The 19,706-nt window shown below is 44.3% G+C and overlaps 1 protein-coding gene and 1 pseudogene across 2 annotated transcripts; one reads left to right on the forward strand and one right to left on the reverse strand.

Moving 5' to 3' along the window:
- Positions 1-846: 846 nt before the first annotated feature.
- On the forward strand, positions 847-4,883 carry LOC133928598 (cytochrome P450 90D2-like; annotated as a pseudogene).
- Positions 4,884-5,121: 238 nt separating this feature from the next.
- LOC133928596 (casein kinase 1-like protein HD16) lies at positions 5,122-19,705 on the reverse strand. 2 transcript variants are annotated; one of them, XM_062375005.1, is made up of 16 exons: positions 19,291-19,705; positions 17,525-17,659; positions 17,363-17,436; positions 17,145-17,214; positions 14,871-14,926; positions 14,724-14,795; positions 14,524-14,618; positions 14,336-14,402; positions 14,108-14,237; positions 13,781-13,999; positions 13,455-13,597; positions 13,210-13,384; positions 12,996-13,086; positions 6,313-6,470; positions 5,924-6,112; positions 5,122-5,843 (listed from the first exon to the last, which is right to left on the reverse strand). In XM_062375005.1, the coding sequence occupies exons 1-16, from the start codon at positions 19,381-19,383 to the stop codon at positions 5,784-5,786; spliced, it is 1,827 nt and encodes a 608-aa protein (XP_062230989.1). In that variant the 5' UTR covers positions 19,384-19,705; the 3' UTR covers positions 5,122-5,783. The 2 variants fall into 2 exon arrangements, with proteins under 2 accessions (XP_062230989.1, XP_062230990.1); XM_062375006.1 differs by lacking the exon at positions 19,291-19,705 and having other exon boundaries at positions 17,145-17,272; positions 17,525-17,580.
- Between the last annotated feature and the right edge of the window lies 1 nt (position 19,706).

Genomic DNA, 19,706 nt, shown 5'->3' on the forward strand with positions numbered 1-19,706 from the left:
GAGTGGGTCAAAATCTTATAAAGTGCTCAAGATTCCAATCAGTTATTAGTGATAGGTGATAACTATTATCTATCACTAACGACTTTCACATCAGTGACAGTTAATAGTTATTCCCCGTCACTAATAGTTTTCACATTAATGATGGGTTATAGTTGTCACCCGTCACTAATGACTGACATCGACACTATGTGACCGAGAGGCTATCTTTTGTGACATGTGTTGTCTCTAATCATCACTAATTATTCTATCATTAGTGACGGGTTTTCATATGAGCCGTCACTATAGTATTTAGTGATGGGTGATTTTATCTCCCATCACTAATGACACATCACTAATAGAACATTAGTGGGGCCTCTTATGATGGTTTCTTATATAGTGTTTACGAACTTGTGATCTGTATTGTTTCCCAACTGATCATTTTAGACGTTGTTGTTTAGCTTCTTTTTCTTTTCCTTAGTCCATCCAGCGAGTTTTTTCTCATTATGATATCATATAAACCATTGCTTCTTCTTCTAATATAACCGTCCACTTTGTGGCTTTTAAAAAAAAACTCTATTCTTTGTTCAACTCACAAACGATCGCATTTTTTCTAATATTTTTACAAGTGATCTATCCTACCAATTTTGTGAGAATTTATTAAAACTCACAGACTCGAAATGGGTGCGCACGCGCACGTAAGCTACTGTGTTACCATTTTGGCTCCCACTAATCATGGATCATACGGCGCACGCAGGGCATGCATGCAAATTCACGTGGAAGGCATGATCGCAGCCAAAAGAAAGGCCCCATCTGACCATCCCGTTCGTTCCCCCTGCACAATAACACCACACCACATGTCTCTCTATCTCGGCCGGCTCCTTGCATTTGAAGCACTTGCTACATAAACGGACACAAGCCTCACCTTTGTCACAATTCACGGCCGGCTCTCCTCTTGGGGCACCGATCGATGGATCGGATCCACCATCTACCACGCGCGATGGGGCCGGGATGCGGTTCTTGGCCGACCCTCGCGGTGGCGCTGCTCGTCGCCGCCGTCATCGTGCGGCTCCTCTCCTCCGCGCGGTCATCAGGAGATGAGCGGCGGGCAACGGCGAGCGCTACGGCCGAAGCACGGCTCCCTGCCGGGTGCCGGCTCGCTCGGGTGGCCGCTCCTCGGCGAGACGCCAGCGTTCATCTTCGCTGCGTACTCCTCCCGCCCGGAGTCCTTCGTCGAGAAGCGCCGCCTCCTGTACGTGCGTATGTTAGCTGTACTGTACCTAGCAAGGATGCAGTTGAAGCTCTCCATTAATTTTCTCGCACCATCATAGGAGTATATGGGAAGAATTGAGTGTGAATTTCTCAGGTACGGGAAGGTGTTCAAGTCCCACCTTTGGGGGTCGCCGGCGGTGGTGAGCTCGGACCCGGAGGTGAGCCGCGCGGTGCTGCAGGCCGACGCGTCGGCGTTCGTGCCGTGGTACCCGCGGTCGCTCATGGAGTTGATGGGGGAGTCCTCCATCCTGGTGCTCGGCAGCGGCCTCCAGCGCCGGGTGCACGGCCTCGCGGGCGCCTTCTTCAAGTCGCCGCAGCTCAAGGCGCGGGTCACCGCCGACATGCAGCGCCGCGTCGGCCGCGCCACGGACGAGTGGCGACTCCGCGGCGGCGCGCCCGTGCGCGTGCAGGACGAGGCCAAGTCGGTACGTGACGCGAACGCGACACGAGCAGCATGCATCTATCCCTCTCTGCTGACTACAATTATTAGTGTCGATCGAGTACTCGTGTCCATGCTGCATGCACGTAGATGAAGTTTGCGTTTTCCGAGGGTCGCTTGCACACGTGTGCCGATTCGTGCACGTGTGTGTGTGTATGCGAGGTCAGTATATATTGATGCCTCTGGCTGCTTGGGAGCTAGTATTTGTCCATATGTTTATGGACCATATTGCCATCGCAAAAATTGTCACCATTAGCATGTCAGTTCGGGTTAAATTGCTTAGATCGAGACGAAGGATGACAAGGTCGGTGTACGTATGCCCCGCTTCTCGTATATTAAGAACTTGAAAAATTATGATTAATGGGATCATTTTGGTTTGAAAATGGTATGTGTTTTTTTTATCCCAAAATGGGGTCATTTTGATCCCAACTCGGTGTGAAATCCTAGTCAAGCAAGACCCTTATAAAACACTTGTCCACAAATTATATTAAATGAAACCACTGTTGTGGCATGTTGTATCATGATTATACTACTATCTTAACTTGGTATCACAATCCTGTCGACACCAAAAGATCTTGCCTAAGATTCTAATTAATGAGGGAAGCCAGCTGGTACTACTAATTTAAGGGAAATCTAGCGTACAAGCCTAAAAATTAAGAATTTTGTATTTACATAATTCGGTTGACACATGTTGACAATTTTACTACTACAGACAGGCCTATCCCAGACGGGTCACTAATTATTACACTTTCTCACCCTTAATTGGTTGACATTTGACAGTTATGATTGAGCAACTACTGATATATATGATTGAAATCCCTAAATATCGTTGTTTGCAATTTTGCTGCCTAATTAGTTTTTACCAATTAACTTGTTTCGCAGATTGTGTTCGAAATCCTAGTGAGGGCGCTTATAGGGCTAGAGGCGGGTCAGGAAATGCAGTACCTCAAGCAACAATTCCAAGAATTCATTGCCGGTTTAATATCACTTCCCATCAAGCTTCCAGGGACTCAGCTCTATAGATCCCTCAAGGTAAAATACTAAATACCACCCCTATATTAATTTTCCCCCTTTTCCTAATGAACTATAAGTACAATGCGATAGTAACTCTATGGCGAAACTTCATATGTGTGCTATCTAAAACCAATCTACCAAGGCTAAGAAGAGGATGACAAAGTTGATACAAAAGATCATCCAAGAGAAGAGGAAGAAGAGGATCATCGAAGGTGAGAATCCGTGTGGGACTCCGCGTGACGCGATCGACGTGCTGTTGAGCAATGGCAGCGACGACGAGCTCACCGACGAGCTGATATCTGACAACATGATCGACTTCATTATCCCTGCGGAGGACTCGGTTCCGGTGCTCATCACGCTCGCCGTGAAGTACCTCAGCGAGTGCCCAATGGCTCTACAGCAGCTGGAGGTATGCAGCATGCTGTCACAAACTCACAGCAAGCTTCGTGTATACAGCCGTCCTCGACCGATAATTGGAATTAATTAGTGTTTTGTTGATCTTGGTAAATCTGCGATATCAATGACTATATGAGGCCAAGCTGTTTGTTGCCTCTTATGGATTGCAGATAAAGGCTATTAGGCCACTTCCAATGCCTTATCTCTCAGATGATGTCTGAGAGGAGAGAAAGAGTAAGAAATTGTTGTTAAGAAATAAGCTTCCAATATATATATATATGTGCTACTAGTTTCTTGATATCTTCAACGCAATTAATTATCTCGTATTAAGTAGCTAGACACCTAATTAATGTCTAAGGAACCAGCACTAGGAGAGGCCTCAACGTAGCGCATAATGCCTAATCTCCAGCCGTCCTCAATACATTGGCATTGGCATGATTAGTTTTGTCATGCGTGTGTTAATTCTGAGGCTTTAATTTACATCAATTCATGAGGCCCAACTATTTGTTGCCTTGCTATCTTAATTATGAGGTGCTATCATGGTATGTATGCCGGCGAAACCAAGCATCATGTTGATAAGGAGACTTGCAAATGTCTCCTCATCCAAACACCACCTTACAAGTACATTCATTTGAGACCAACATAGTCCATGTGATTTGATGATCGACATGCTACAGGAGGAGAACATGGAGCTGAAGAGGCGAAAATCGGACGCAGAGGAAACCCTAGAATGGACAGACTACATGTCGCTCACCTTCACGCAGCACGTAATTATATTAAGAACATACAAATCAACGATATAGCTAGTACTGAACAGCGTACTAGATAATTTCTGGGGGTAAGTAAGATCCAGGCGAAGCTAATAATGCCCGTATATCGATCTATGGAAATGCATGCAGGTGATCACTGAGACGCTGCGGCTGGGCAACATCATCAACGGGATCATGCGGAAGGCGGTGCGGGACGTGGAGGTCCGGGGCCACCTCATCCCCAAGGGCTGGCGCGTCCTCGTCTACTTCCGCGCCGTCCACCTCGACGCCGACGTGCATGACGACCCGCACGCCTTCAACCCCTGGAGGTGGAAGGAGAGGGCGGGCGTGATGGCCACGAGCAGCAGCGGCTTCTCCCCCTTCGGTGGCGGGCAGAGGCTGTGCCCGGGGCTGGATCTGGCCAGGCTGGAGGCGTCCATCTTTCTGCACCACCTCGTCACCAACTTCAGGTACAAGCATACAAATGCATGCGAGCATGGGGGGCCAAGACCAGTCTTACATTTACGCGAACTCATACGTGCATGCATTTTGAATGCAGTAACAAGCTAAGCAATCTAGTAATGTGTGATCGGTGTACCTGTTTATCTTCAACTTGCGCCTCCATCTCCGTCATGCAGGTGGGCGGCGGAGGACGACACCGTCGTCAACTTCCCCACGGTGCGGCTCAAGCATGGGATGCCAATCGCAGTCACGCCCAGAACCTGAAGCAAAACTTGCCCAGCTAGAAAGCTCCAGTCATCATCATAGCCTCATCCGACCATAGTTTTCTTTCTCAAGTCAGAAAAGGAGAAGAAACAATTCAGTGCAATTAAAGAGGGGAGAAATACATGTAACTATGAAAGGGAGGACAGCAAAGAAACCAGGAGCTCCTGCCCAGTGTACTGGTTACATGATTTACTGAGGCTCCGCGCCTAACGCCTCGCTCAGATAGAATCTTGTTCTCCTTGTCTAGCTGCTTAAAGCTGATCAATCTGTTTGGACCAGCCAGTGAACACCGAATCAGTGGCACCAGAACTCAAAGGACAATGAACAGAGGATGGATGTGCTGGCGAGCCAGCAGTGCTCTTTCGTATTCTTCAAGCCTCTTGCGTTTGAGGTCAGACTTCTCTTTGCCATGCGATTCCTTCGATTTCATGGAGAAACCGGGCTCCGAACGCTCATCAGATAATGTCGCACAAACAAAACCAACACATCACGTAGATACAGATCACATGAGCAACATGATAACATAGCCCGTCTCCAAACTTCACAAACTTAAACAGGAAAAGGGAGCTTAATTACATATAGAAATGTTATATTAGTACACTGCTGTATACAATGAAGCTGAACTGCACAAAAGCAATGACTAGAGAATAATAGCGTCATAGAGATCTGAAATATGAAATTAGTCACGTCACCAGATCCATGCAATACAAAACCCGCATTATGCTATGCAGGGATGAGTCCAAGCTTTCAAATAGACACTGAAACAAACCGCAGTGCATCTCACATGACAACTAAGATCCAAGGAATAGAGGTTCCGCAAGGGTCCCCAAGCACGGAAAAGCTTAAACAGCAATTGAGCAAGACGCAGAGACAACTTGAGTTTATACATTTTTGGTGCCTACCTCCAGGATTAAATATTAGTTCAAAACTATATGCATGATGGGTAATCAAGTTTACAACTTACAAACACAAGGATTTGAATAATCTATGTACAAGTGAGTATAACAACCGAATGCCACAACATACATTTCTTATAATCATGCTAGGGCAACTATCGACAGAACAGAAGCAGGCTTTTACATCTATCAGATTGGTTAACTATAGGTGAGTAAATTAGAAATGCTACCGCTCTTCAAAATTCCCCATCTAACGTAATCCAGCAGTCCATATAAATAAACTTTACAAAGAGCACCAGCCAAACAGAATAGCCCTCATGACACTGTTCTTCCATAGCTAATGGAGGCTAAGTACAAATTTTTCGCCCACTTCTCCTGCAAACATGTTAATCAGAAGGTGCAAAAGGATGGCCCATCTGAGGAGCTTAGAGAAAAAAAGAAAAATATCAAGTCACCTTCACATGCTGACTCGGGAAAGCAGACGTTCTTAGTGTTTCCTGTGTTTCATCAGCAGGCTTTCTTTTGGGGATGCTCAAGATAAACGCCGCTTGATCCCATGTAGCAGCTGTCGCAGTGATGCGATAGCCATTATCCCAGCGGCGATGGATACCCTCACTTGGATATAAGAAGTCAAGCTCCACAACCTACAACAGAAAATGTTAAAAATAAGCACCAAAATTAATTCACATAATTTTCTGCACACGCTTTGTCGAACTCTCAATGTTCTTTCTGAGATTCAACAATGGTAAAGCATGAAGATGCGGTCCAATCTTTTTTAGGCTAGAAGAAAACTCGAACAGAGGGCCAATGGTAAAGCATACCGATGTTGAGCATGCCGACATACCTGATTTGTAAAGCCAGCATTCCTGGACATGACCACCGCCCACCGGCTTCCTGCCGTGGCCATAGCAGTGACATAGAAACGCTCCTTCCACTTTTTGTTTATCCACTTGTAGGGAAATGAGTCGCTTACTTTGTACGACTGCTGGGCATATTGTGTTCCTGGAGAGCTCAAAGTCAGTTCCGTTCTACAAACCATAGGCAAGTGCAACAACACAAATGTTCAGAGCCTCCAACTTTAAAAGCTTGCATTGCAGTTGCTACTTAACAAAGACATGAATTTGCATTTGCAGATAAAGATAGTCTGGTAAATCTCACAATACACAACTCAGCGAAAAGTTGGATTTTGCAGGTGTTAAGGCCCATATATTATCTAGGCCCATATCATGGTTATATATCCACATCAACCCCAATGGTGCGATTGTCTTCTCAAAATCCCCGAGGTTAGTAACATGGTATCATAGCCATGGATTAGGATTAGGGTTAAGGCTAATCAAATTTTTTAACCCACCCACATCCATTCAAGTCGTCATCCGTTGCCGTCATCTCTGGACGTTGTTCTTCATTAGGCCGCTCGTCACGCCATCCTTCATCAGGTTGCCGTCGCAGCCTCTTTTCATCGCCGCCGTCGCGGCTGCCCTTCATCATGGCGCGACGCCGCCTCTTCTACTGCCGCACGTCGCGGCTCATCCTATCCCGAACCCACCCGTCGCGGATCCGCCACCCTACATCACATCGCTGCTACCCGTCTAGTCGCCGTCGCGGTCATCTCCTGTTGTGGAACCAAGCCGCTGCCCACCTGGTCGCTGTTGCAGCCACCTCCCGTCACGGAACCGAGACGCGGACCATCTGGTCCCCTTCACACATGACAGCAACTGAGCTACTCGTCTTCATCGTGCGGATCTGCCTGTGCGGCCCATCGTCACGCTCCGTCGTCGCTCCTCTTCGTCAAGTGGAGCTGGCTCGCCTCCATCTCTGTCTGGTCACGGAAAGCAGCACCACACGTCGTGGTTTCGTCTTCCATCCGGCTCTGCCCATCCTCTGCTTCCTGCTGTGCGCTGTTGACTTGTGCCTAGGCGATGGACAGGGCACTTGTTCTGTACTGCTTGGGAGGCTCTATACTGCTGCTGGTGAGCTATGGTTTGATGATGTTGTTGCTGCTCTCGTCCATTGCAGAACAGAGGTCTTCGCCTATTGCTACGGTTGGTAACATCTTTATTGCAGCACAAATCCTTTTAGTACTTCAATCATGTCACAGCTCAATGCAATTGCTATCAATATCACTCTTGACGGTCCGAATTATCGGGAGTGAGCTTTTTCTGTCAAGATTGCATTAAGGGGTTATGGTCTAGCTTTTCATTTAACTGAAGATCCGCCCATACGTAAGTCTGATGGCACTAATGCCGCTGAAATCAAAACATGACAAATTAATGATGGAAAAGTGATGGCTGCCATTGTCAATAGTACTAAGCAATCTATGATTATAAGTCTCTCTATGTTTAAGACAGCCAAGGCCATATGGTTTTCCTTGCAGCAGCGCTATGTTCAGGATAGTAGTGCTCTTCAGCATATTCTCATGCATATAATTGAACAGAATGATCGTTTGATGGGCCCCTTGATCTCCATGGTACCTTAGTGCACAGCAAAGGAATGTACAATAAACACATTTATCGAAAAGTTTCTCACATTGTTTTGTCATGGGAGTAAGGGCAGAATTTGAGTCTATTCGTACACGGTTGCTTCACAATTCTTCTACTCTAACCATGGCATATGCACTATCTAATTTAATTGTTGAAGAGACCCATCTCCAGTCTACGTCTATTGCTCTTGTGTCAGTACCTCATAGTGTGCTAGCAGCAGAGGATCAGTGCACCTAGAGGTCCATCTTCAGAGCCTTGTCAGCATTGAAAGAAGATCGGTCATCGTTTAGAGAATTGCTTTGCTCGCCATCTAGAGAAATTGGCTGAGTATCGTGCACATCGTGCTACTTGTGGGTGTGGTACCCCTTCCACTTCTCAGGGTCTGCGTCTATTACTACTGCCTTACCTATCAGTGCTCCTTAGTCGTCTTGGGTTCTTGATTCAGGAGCTTCTTTTCATGTGACATTTGATCAGTTCCAGTTGGTTACTTGCAAGCTGGTCACTATTGGTGCTTCTATTTAGACAACTGATGGTACATTTTGTCATCACTCATTAAGGTTCACTTTGCAATTCTCATTTTTCTGTACCTGGTGTTTCATTTGTACATCAGCTATCCATGAATCTTCTTTCAGTAGGTCAAGTTACCGACCACAACTGCTATGTTGGATTTGATAACTCATCTTGTTTTATTCAGGATTGTCGAAGTGGGACTGTGATTGGGACTATCCATCGCTGTAGAGGTGCTCCTAGCCTCTACGTTTTGGACACCTTGCGTTTTCCTTCTTCCGCTGCCTCTACCGCTCATGTGTCATCCGCTGCATCGTCATCTGCTTCTTCCTTCGCCAAATGGCATCGTCTTGATCATCTATGTGGGTCTCGCTTGTCTACATTAATAAATAAAGGTTGTTTAGGTCATACATCTATTGAGTCTATCTTTCATTGTAAGGGTTGCAGGCCTGGAAAACAGATACAACTTCCATATTCCTCTAGTGTTTTCATTCTGCTAGACCTTTTGATCTTATTCATTCATATGTATGGAGTCCTGCACCTTTTGCTATAAAGGGTGGTCACAAGTATTATGTCATTTTTATTGATGATCATTCTTGATATACTTGGATTTATTTCATGAAACACCATTTCCAGTTGCATTCCATTTACCAGTCGCATGGTTCACACTCAGTTTTCTACTCCCATTAAAGTTTTTCGTTCTGACTCTAGTGGTGAGTATTTATCTAATATTTTCGATAGTTCTTGACCTTTGAGGGCACTCTTAACTCTCATGTCCAAATGCTCATGCTCAGAATTGTGTTACTGAACGCAAACATCGCCATCTCATTGACTGCTCGAACACTTCTGATTGCCTCTTTTGTTCTTTCTCATTTCTGGGGTGAAGCTATTTCCACTACTGTTTATCTCATAAATCGACAATCATCGTCCAAATTGTCTGGCAAGTGCCTTGAAGTACTTTTTGGTGCTCCTAGCTATGATCATCTTCGGGTGTTTGGGTACGTGTTATGTTCTGCTTGCACCTCGTGAGTGAACTAAGCTGACCACCTAGACAGTTGAGTGTATGTTTCTGGGATACAGTCCTGAGCATAAGGGTTATCGTTGTTATGATCCTTCCTCTCGTCGCATACGTATCTCTCGTGATGTGACCTTTGTTAGGACCATCCTTTCTTTTATAACTTTTCTACTCAGCCATCCTATTCTCCCATAGAGTCCACATCGTTTCTGTCTCCTTCCTATTTCATCCAGTGATGATATCTCTACACTACCCCCATCCGTTCCACCAATTCCTGTTGAGCCTCCTCTACCCACTTCTGCTCCACCTCCACCATCTAAACCACACATCATACATATATACACTTGTCGTCTCACAGATCCCACAGAGCTTTTGCCTAGTCCTATCTCCTCGGTCAGTCCAGATGCTCCTGTTTTTGATAACTCTGACAATTTTGATAAGTCACATGCTATTTCTGATGAGTCACAAGTTGGTACACGATATAATCTACGGGATCGTACTACTACTGAGCCTCCTGACAGCTTGGGATTTCCACGTGAGTGATATTATTGATGAGCCATCCACTTATCAGGTATAGGGATGGCAGTTGTACTCAATTACTCGTTTATCCGTGGGTAAATATTCTAATGGAGTCGGGTATATTCCATATTATCTACCCACGGGCACGTTCATGGGGAAAAGCTCTACCAGATGGGTAAACAAGCATGGGTATGGGTAAGGCTTACCCGTGCTCGTGTTACCCATTTACCCGTCAGTTCACAGTTGGGCCCCACGTAACCCACCCGAACTCGAGGACTCGACTCCATCAGTAATTCAATCCATCGCCCACGACCCATGGCCCACGCCCACAGCCCACGCCTCAGCCTCCCTCACCCGATCACCCCTCAGACCTCATCCTGCTACCCTCAATCCGCCGCCGCCACCAACAAGTATTCTCTCTCTCTCTCTCTCTCATCTACATCGGGAACAACTAGGATTCGGCTCTTAGCGCTGATTGCCTCGACATCTCTAGGGAGCCCAAGTTCATGGAGCATGTGCGGGGTTTGACTCGATGCCTCACATCTCCGTGAAGTTGTGATTTGTGTGCACCGTTGCGTGTTCGTCGCCTACCAAATCGAGCACCATCCCGTCATGTGGCTCGCCTGATCCGCATCGTTGTTCAATGCACTGTTGTCACCCAGGCTCGCTCACAGCGGCTCAAGTCTACACAAGCCTCATCGGGAACATTGGCACCTACGAGTCGACCGTGCTCGTGGTGGCCAACACCGGCCAACAACCTAGGCAACAGAGGCTTAATGTGAGTTATTATTAACTTATTGCTGCATCTGAACTAATTTTTCAGTTCAATCAAGTGCCGGATCCAAGATCCATGTCTGTTTTGCGCATTATTTTGTTGTCCAAGTTGTGCTAAAATTGCTTGTGGTTCCCTCAAGCGCTTGTTGGGTTAGTAGTTGACACATGTCAGAAATTGGGTGTAGTTGTACAACGTGTGCATCTATTTGGCAGGTACACAGGTATGCCCAAGGGTAACGGGTACCCACAGGTATGTGCTTGGCTCTTTGCCCGTGAGTTTTCACGGGTATGCCCGCGGGTAATATAAAACTGACAGGTACGTGTATGGTGAAGAACTACCCATGCCCGTCATGCCCCATTGTCATCCCTAATCAGGAAGTTTCTAGTATTCCGGAATGACAGTTTGCTATGTTTGAGGAGCTTGCTACCCTTGATCGTACTGGCACTTGGGATATTGTTCCATTACCATCACATATAGTACCTATTACATGTAAATGAGTGTTCAAAATTAAGACCGATGGTTCTATTGAGAGATAAAGCTTGTCTTGTTGCTAGAGGTTTTCAACAGACTCAAGGACAAGATTATGATGAGACATTTGTTCCTGTTGCTCATATGACTAATGTACGTACTCTGATTGCAGTAGTTACTACTTGTTCTTGGACTATTTCTTAGATGGATGTTTAGAATGCTTTTCTTCATGGTGATTTGCATGAGGAAGTTTATATGCAGCCACCCCTAGGTGTTGAAGCTCCTTCTGGACATGTTTATCATCTTCGTCGTGCTTTATATGGTCTTAAACAGGCTCCTCATGCTTGGTTTGAGTGCTTTGTCTCTGCGATACGAGTTGCTAATTTTTCACCTAGTGATCATGATCTTGTTTTATTTATTCATCTCTCTTCATATGGACGTAATTTGCTTCTTCTGTATGTTGATGATATGTTGATTATAGGTGATGACTTGGATCATATTTCTCATGTGAAGAAGCAACTTAGTGAGCAATTTTTGATGTCTAACTTGGGTCCTCTCAATTATTTCTTAGGGATTGAGGTTTTACATTATGTCAAGGGCTATTATCTTTCTCAGTCCAAATATATACAAGATCTTATTTCTCGTTCTGGCATTACTGATAACCGGACAGCTGCAACACCTATGGATCTTCACTTGCAGCTTCATCCTACTGATGGTACATCTCTTGAGGATCCCTCTTGAATCTCGATATAGGCATATTGGGGGCAACCTTGTTTATCTCACTGTTACCAGACTTGACATTGCTCATGCCGTCCATATTTTGAGTCAATCTGTGAGTGCTCCTACTTCGGTTCATTTTGGACATTTACTTCGTGTGCTACGATACTTAAGGGGGACATAATCTCAATGTTTGTTTTATGCTCGTGATAGTCCGCTTCAGCTTCATGCTTACTCGGACTCTGTTTGGGCGAGTAATCCGACAGATCGTCGTTCTGTCACTGGTTATTGCATTCTTCTTGGTACTTCTCCTCTTGCATGGAAGTCCAAGAAGCAAGCAACGGTATCTCGGTCTAGTACAGAGGCTGAACTTCGAGCACTTGCCACTATCACTTATGAGATTGTATGGCTTCGATGGTTGTTGGCTGATTTTGGTATTTCTTGTGATGGCCTCACACCTCTTCTCTGTGATAACACTGGAGCCATACAGATTGCTAGTAATCCTGTGAAGCATGAACTTACAAAGTATATTAGTGTTGATGCCTCCTTTACCCAATCTCATTGTCATCAGAAAACAATTGCTCTTCAGTATGTGCCATCCGAACTACAAGTTGCGGATTTCTTCCCTAAAGCACAGACTCGAGAGCAGCATCGGCTTCATTTGCTCAAACTCAATGCTTCAGATCCGTCTTGAGTTTGAGGGGGGGGGGGGTGTTAAGGCCCATATATTATCTAGGCCCATATCATGGCTATATATCCACATCAACCCCAATGACACGATTGTCTTCTCAAAATCCCTAAGGTTAGTAACAGTAGGGACAACCTGTCACTGCCCTATCACACCAATGCTACACAAATTTTATACTTTTTTTTATTTATTCCTGAAAAACTGAAAAACAACCTGCAAACTATATCAGGTATGTGAGAAGCTCCAAGGTTTCACAGAAACCAGAGTGCCAGCCCACCAGGACATACCATCAGCGTCCTGGTACTGTGCATGCAAGTAAGCGGGTATTGTTCTTTAGTCCAGGCACCAATTACATTACCTCTCGACATGACCACTAGAGAACTGCCATTGTTTGCACCTGCTAGTGCAGTGATGTAGTAGTTTTTCTCCCACTGCTCCATTATCCATTCCTGAAAGCAACAAAGCAAAATGAAAGTTAGCATAATACTGATATCCTCTAAGTCCTCCAACACAAAATAAAACGAAAGGAAAACTCTGGAATAAAAAAAGAACAAGCCAGTACAATTGCTTACCTTGTGAAGAAAATATGGAGAAAGTTCATATATTTGAGAAGTAAAGCCAGTGCCAGCATCCATTGTCAGAGCCCACAGATTTGAACAAGAGGCAACAGAGCTTATACACAAGCCATCCTCATTTCCTTTTGAAATATGCTGTGCTAACCTACAATCTGCAACATTATAGTGATACCTGCAAATGAAATGTTGTTAGAGTAAAGCATTTTTGTTCCAACTAAAACATACACTTATGCAGTTCATACCTCTGCTTCATAGGCCGCCTGGCATTGTAAACGCTAATCCACTGGGTCGCAGGCATCCCCATCCTAATCTTCTTCTTAGGTTGCTCATCGTCATTTTCCTCCATCATAAAGCGGCCTCTCTTCTGACCTACCTGATATATAAGCTGGTATAGATTCAACAAATTAGTCTAGTATCATCCACTATACAAGTTAGATATGTGAAAAAGAGTCCAATTACAACTACGTGATGGCTCCCAACTCCCTAACCTCCTTACAAAAGCAATGGCTGGGAGCAATGTGACGTTTAAGTTAACAAGAAGCAACAAGGTTGGAAAGAAATACAATACCTTCTGGGCACCATAAGTGTCGATTGGCCTTATTTCTGGGTTTGGACCAACAATGCCATCAAAAAGAGAAATGCACTTTGCATAATTTGGTTCTTCATCAAAGTTTAAATTCACGACATATTCAATAAATTGCCGGAAAGGTTGCGGGCAAAAGCAACATAAAGATTCCGGGGAAGTTGCCATCTTTTTCTTGCAAACAAGGAAACCTTTATTCTCTCCCTAAAATTAATTCATAGAGAACTCACGTAAGAAATAAGTGTATGGCACTTTCCATCGAGAAAGCACTGCAGAACATCGAGAAAATTTTAAACTCCAAACAAAGTTCACCTGGTATCCTTGCCAAGGAAGGCGACCACGCAGAAGAAAAACAAGTGTATAGGCAAGGGATTCAAGGTCATCTCTCCTGCTACCAGTTCTTCCCAAGTGGGCATGCACACTAGCATAGCGAACAGTTCCCCTGTTCATGTAAACAAGTCAAGTACCACAAAAAAAAGTCAGTTTAGAAGACAAAGGATAATATGAGTTAGGACCTAGTAACATATTTCTCTTGCAAACCTAAAGACATCGGGCCTCTGATCATATTCAACATGCTCTCCTGTACCAGCGTCTTTCCATCTAGTAGCTGTGTTGAGAGATCAATTTGTCAAGTCAAATGAAACAAAATATATATTTGATGGCCCATTGGGCCCAATATGACACTAGAATGTTAGTCTGAACTCAACTGGAATATCAAACAAAATTACCTAAACCAAGGTCAACAAGAAAAAGTTTCTTGTCTTGCAGGGTGCCTCGAGGTCCAAGCAAAAAGTTTTCAGGTTTTACATCACCATGGACATACCTATCATAAACAAGAGTTTTTACCTATTTAGCTATGCACTTATACACCATATGCAAAATACTACTAAGCTCCTTTGATAAGAGAGGTATGTTAGATAGTAGATACCCTTTTGAGTGCATCTTCTCCAGTATGGAAATTGCTTCTATAGCAATGCAAGCAACCATTTCAACAGACATTCTGTAAAAGAAAGACAAACTGGAATAAATTAATAATTTGAGAAAACTAGATGACTGAACAACATTAGATACTTACGAGTGAGAGTTATTATTCCAAACATCCCAGAGGCTTGGCCCCAACATGTCCATAATCTGCATAAAAGTTACGTTGCATGAGAAACATATGCCATAAGCAAACATGCTTTTTGGTAATGAAGTATCAATCCTTCAATTTTCACTATCCGTAATTAATTATGGATCAAATAAGCTGAAAAATAAGGGAATACATTGCCACTGAGATTGACTAAAAGTTGCTTATGCAGCCAAATTTGATGCACTGATTACAAAGAAAAGAGCTAGTGTCTTATGCTTAATTGTGCAAAGCAAAGTAAAAGTGGAGTGGTCTTACCAAATACCGCACTGGTCTGAGAGACATGATACAGAAGTTTACAAGACAACATATTTACTATTACATATCACAATTTTGATAAAGAAAAAAACTAAAGTTTCTCCTAACTGATTCTTTCAAAAGTATGAGAAATGTGATGCTCTTTGTTTCATAGCTTTTAGAGTCAATATATGTAAAATATGTCAATCAATCCTATGGTCCTACCTGTTATTTCTTTTTTTATTGGGGGGGGGGGGGGGGGGGCGGGGATAAGGCATTATTGACTGCAATGACAATACATCATCCTTAGGATTTAGTACAAATGTGAACTAAATACTGAAAAACTCTAGGGCAATCCCCCTCTTCCAAACAGGTCCTAAATCCTAATACACCACCAGGCAATGGGCTCCAAGCAATCCGCTGTCTCCACAACAACCGCTGCCTCATCCTCTATACCACCTGCCTCCCATGCCTCCTCTCACCCCTTCATGGTGGCTTCTGCTGCTGCTTCTATCTCATCCTCAAGCTATAACCAGCAGCAGCGGTGGCAATGGTGGGGCTGTGGAAATGGAATGCCACAATGGCATGCTTCAGACAGCAGTGTGCAGGAGAGGCAACAGGGCCCATCTCTGTTTTTTCCCCTCTCTCAAACCAGTCAAGGTGAGGGGGTTCATTTCATCGAACTCCGGCCACTGTGATACAAACTAATGTGTGTGTTTTTTTTCTTTTTAAAAAAAAAAAAAAAAAGCAAACTCATGGTGTTATTAAGGCAGGGAAGCGCAAAGAGTGGTAATTAGATGAGCTGTTGGGCTTGAGTGATAGTAGTCTGACTGGAGTATTAGCCCATTTCTCATCTATTTTCCATTTTTTGCTCTGCTATATGTGCTGACTAGGATAATATAAGGCATCGCCTAGGTGCATAGGTATCTAGGCCTCCAGACTTGATTGAACAAAATGTTAAGAGTAAAATTCAAAAACCTACAACTATTTTGACATATGTTGCAGAAAACTACAACTTCTGGTGTCCATTTCAAAAACCTATAACTATTTTGACACATGTTGCAAAAAAAAAAACTACAACTTTCTCACCGTGGACCCACCTGTCATCCTCTATAGCATGTAATAGGAGGATTAACCGTGAGTCCACCTATTGCCAGAGGATGACAAGTGGGTCCATGGTGAAAAAGTTGTAGTTTTTTTGCAACATGTGTTAAAATAGTTGTAGGTTTTTGAAATTTACTCAAATGTTAAACTTTTGGGGGCCCATTCGAGTAACATCTGGGACCCACAGTGAGATTTACTCTGGAAAGCGGAGGACTATGCTGTGTGGTGAGTACAATTAAGGACTAGCGCAGAGGGCGACACGCGGTGGGAGAGGGTGAGGTGTGTGGGGGGGGGGGGAGTGGGGGGTTAGTATATATTTGTAATGCAAAAACTAAGTAATTAATTAGTCTTCATTAAAAAATGCTATTCTGTTTTTTATTCATTGTGCTAAAGCTAGCACAGCAAAACTTTTCTTCCCATAGGCCCACCAACCAGTGCCCCAAAAGAAAGAAAGGGCACTCGTTTTCCCTTTTGTACTTTTGTATGCCCATGCCATGGACAGAGAAATTTTAATAAATGGTCTCATCAAACATGAGGCACATACCTTGCCTGAAGGAAAATATTGGATAATTTAAGTTTTAAACTGTTCAGGATGCTAACTCACTATGCTTACAATGATTGACCAGTGAGTATACCTCACCTAGTAATATCATTAATAACTTTCAGTTTTAGTGATAGTACTACAGATTTGGAAAACTGGGGCAGAAGCCAGACTAGGATTAATTTGATTAAACACAAACAAAGGAAATTTGAACGAAAATGTTGTATACATCATAAAGGTGCTGAGTAAAACAGGGAAAACATGAAAGAGGTGGGTTAGCAATCACACACGCACTATATACACTAATATGAAGGAGCAAAGAGTGTATGCTTCATTACCATGATATAATACTCTCCCTGCTTCCCTTTGTAGTGCACTCTTGGCACGCCATGATTTCCACTAAGAGTGCTGCCGATGTTTTACACAAACACAAAAGTTAACATGCAAAATTCCAGTTGCAATCATTCTGCATACATAAAAACAAGGCCAAAGAGAAAAATGTAGCAATGTAAAATAAGTAGCAGGCATAAGAAAAATAGGACAAATTGACACTTACTTGTAAACTTGCCACTCATAAGGAGCACTGTAATTGCATCCTTTGCTGGTTCGATGTTCAAATTTTATTGCAACCTGGTATGAAGGAAGCATGAATATTGATGCAAATATGATAGTATCGAACTTTAAATTACAAAGAAACATCCAGAAAAGACAAACAGACTTCCAAGGCATTTGCGCCGGGTGTCCTGTCACTAGGACTAGGAGAGGAAATACGACGACCGACATATACTTGCCCAAATCCTCCCTTTCCAAGCTTTCTGTCAAGTTTGTAGGTAGGCGAATTGCAAATTTGGACCTGTTTTAGCCCACCAGAAAATGATACATGAGTCATACCACCAAACTGTACAACACAGCATATATAGTTCCATGCTACATGCCTTCATCCCATATTGAAAGCTGAGCTAGTTATAGTACTGCAAGGACTCAAATGAGATGTATACAAGTGAGACGGAGCAAATAAAAATAACTCAATGTTTAATACAGTAATAGCTCCACATGTCATACACAAATATGTCAGCTTATTGCGACAAAAAAATTTATCCTTTCTCTACATGTATCTTATGCCTATTAGGACTTACTCACAACGCAACAAATGCAGTTACAACAAATGAACCAAACAGGGCATACCACACAAATATGCAACAACTAAGGGAAATTAAATGCAACAGATTCAAGCAATCCTGTGATCTTCAGCAGCTGTAAAAACTCATCCCAAGTCAGGAGAAACAATATCAATATTTTGGACCTCTAGGAACTAAGACTGGTCAGGACTATTACTAACTGTTGCATAAATAGCAATTTCCAAAGGTTATGATAGAAGTCATGCGCTTACAACCATACACAGTGGTCATCCTATTCAATTACCGCAATAATTTCCAAGTAGCATTGAGCGGAATGTGGATGGAACAATGTCAAAATGTTATGCATTTATTTCTCTGTGGTCATCGTATTACAAGCTAATGCATGTTCTTCATTTTCATTACATGAAATTTTATCCTTTCTAGGGTGCTACAAGTAAAGCATGAGGCATACAACACATAAAACTTTGCAGCATGCAGGCATTCATGTGTTTTGTTCTGGAACATTAAACAACAAAGAGTAGTATGAAAAAATGTATATGATTAATATGCTGCTCTGTCAGATGCTAGTAATATATTGAAAAGCACAGTTATCAGATACTTTGTACAATACATGCTATACATGGATGCCAACCTAAACAGAACCGCATCACAAGACAAGTTTCTGGGTTACCGAGCCATAATCGCATATTTGCGACCCTAAAAATAGTGCCTAGCAGCGCAGCAGCATATTCTGACCAATCAATGCTGGAAACAAGACATCCCTTACGATTTTACACACTGCGATTCCATACTTCCTATTGCATTAATCAGCTCCATCATTTCATAGATCAACTAAAGCACTAAACTTCGCGAAGCTACTTCTTGAAAAACATGAAGGTGGAATCTTCTTTTTTCTCATCCGCACTGCGCCAAACACGGATATGGATAAGCGACAAAAGACACCTATTCACCAAACATCATCCGTAGCACCAAATGAGCTTCCCATTCCCAAAACGCCAGGGCACGCCCATGCCACATCCCTGTATTTGCGCTGCTCCGTACACTCGAACAACAGAATTGATCATTCATGCCAATATGGCGACCTGGACCTGAGAACAAGCCAAATTCATCTGTGCTTGAAATCCTATAATGGCAACTAAACCAGACACCCCCATCCCCAACCCCTGCGTCACCCATCGACGCAATGCAAGCACACCACCCAAGGGAGTTCACCCGCGTTCCAGCCATAAATCGCCCAATCCGCACCGCAACCTACTAGTACCAGCGCCTGACCGCGCGGCCGGAGCCCTTAACGCCGCCCGATTTCGGAACGCTCGCGAGTTAACGGAAGAGAGGGGATACTGACTGTCTCGGGGAGCGGCGTGGCGCTGCCGTCGTCGCCCGGGGCAGCGCCGGCCTTGTCGATGCTCCGGACGACGCTGTCGACGTCGTCTTCCATCCCAGCGCGGCGCGCACCCCTCCCTCCCCTGCTCCCTGCTCCGGCGGCCTCCCCCGCCCGCCCCGCGGGTTTCTCCGCAGGCGTCTGCTGCTTTGGCTGCGCCGGGTACTCCCCCGCAGGGACCCGGACTCTGGGCGTTTAGGGCTGGGTTTCGAGGTCGAGTCCGCGAGGGTGATGAGTAGTCGGAGGCGGTGGTGTGGTCGGCGACGGCGAGGACAGGGAGAGAGGAGATGAGAGAGAACAAACGGGAAAGCAAGAGGAGAGGAGAGGAGAGGGGCTCGAAGATTCTGGACGGGCGAGCTCGTGTGGATTCTCTCGGCTCA

The sequence above is a fragment of the Phragmites australis genome, chromosome 9 (assembly GCF_958298935.1).
Source record: "Phragmites australis chromosome 9, lpPhrAust1.1, whole genome shotgun sequence".
NCBI classification, from domain to species: Eukaryota; Viridiplantae; Streptophyta; class Magnoliopsida; order Poales; family Poaceae; genus Phragmites; species Phragmites australis.

Excerpts from the sequence above, each read along its gene's own strand:
- LOC133928596 (XM_062375005.1), bottom strand. The coding sequence starts at position 19,383 with ATGGAAGACGACGTCGACAGCGTCGTCCGGAGCATCGACAAGGCCGGC. Across the intron at positions 17,660-19,290 it reads CCACGCCGCTCCCCGAGACA|GTCCAAATTTGCAATTCGCC; the intron begins GTCAGTATCCCC and ends GGGCTAAAACAG. Across the intron at positions 14,238-14,335 it reads CAGAGGCCCGATGTCTTTAG|GGGAACTGTTCGCTATGCTA; the intron begins GTTTGCAAGAGA and ends TTACATGAACAG.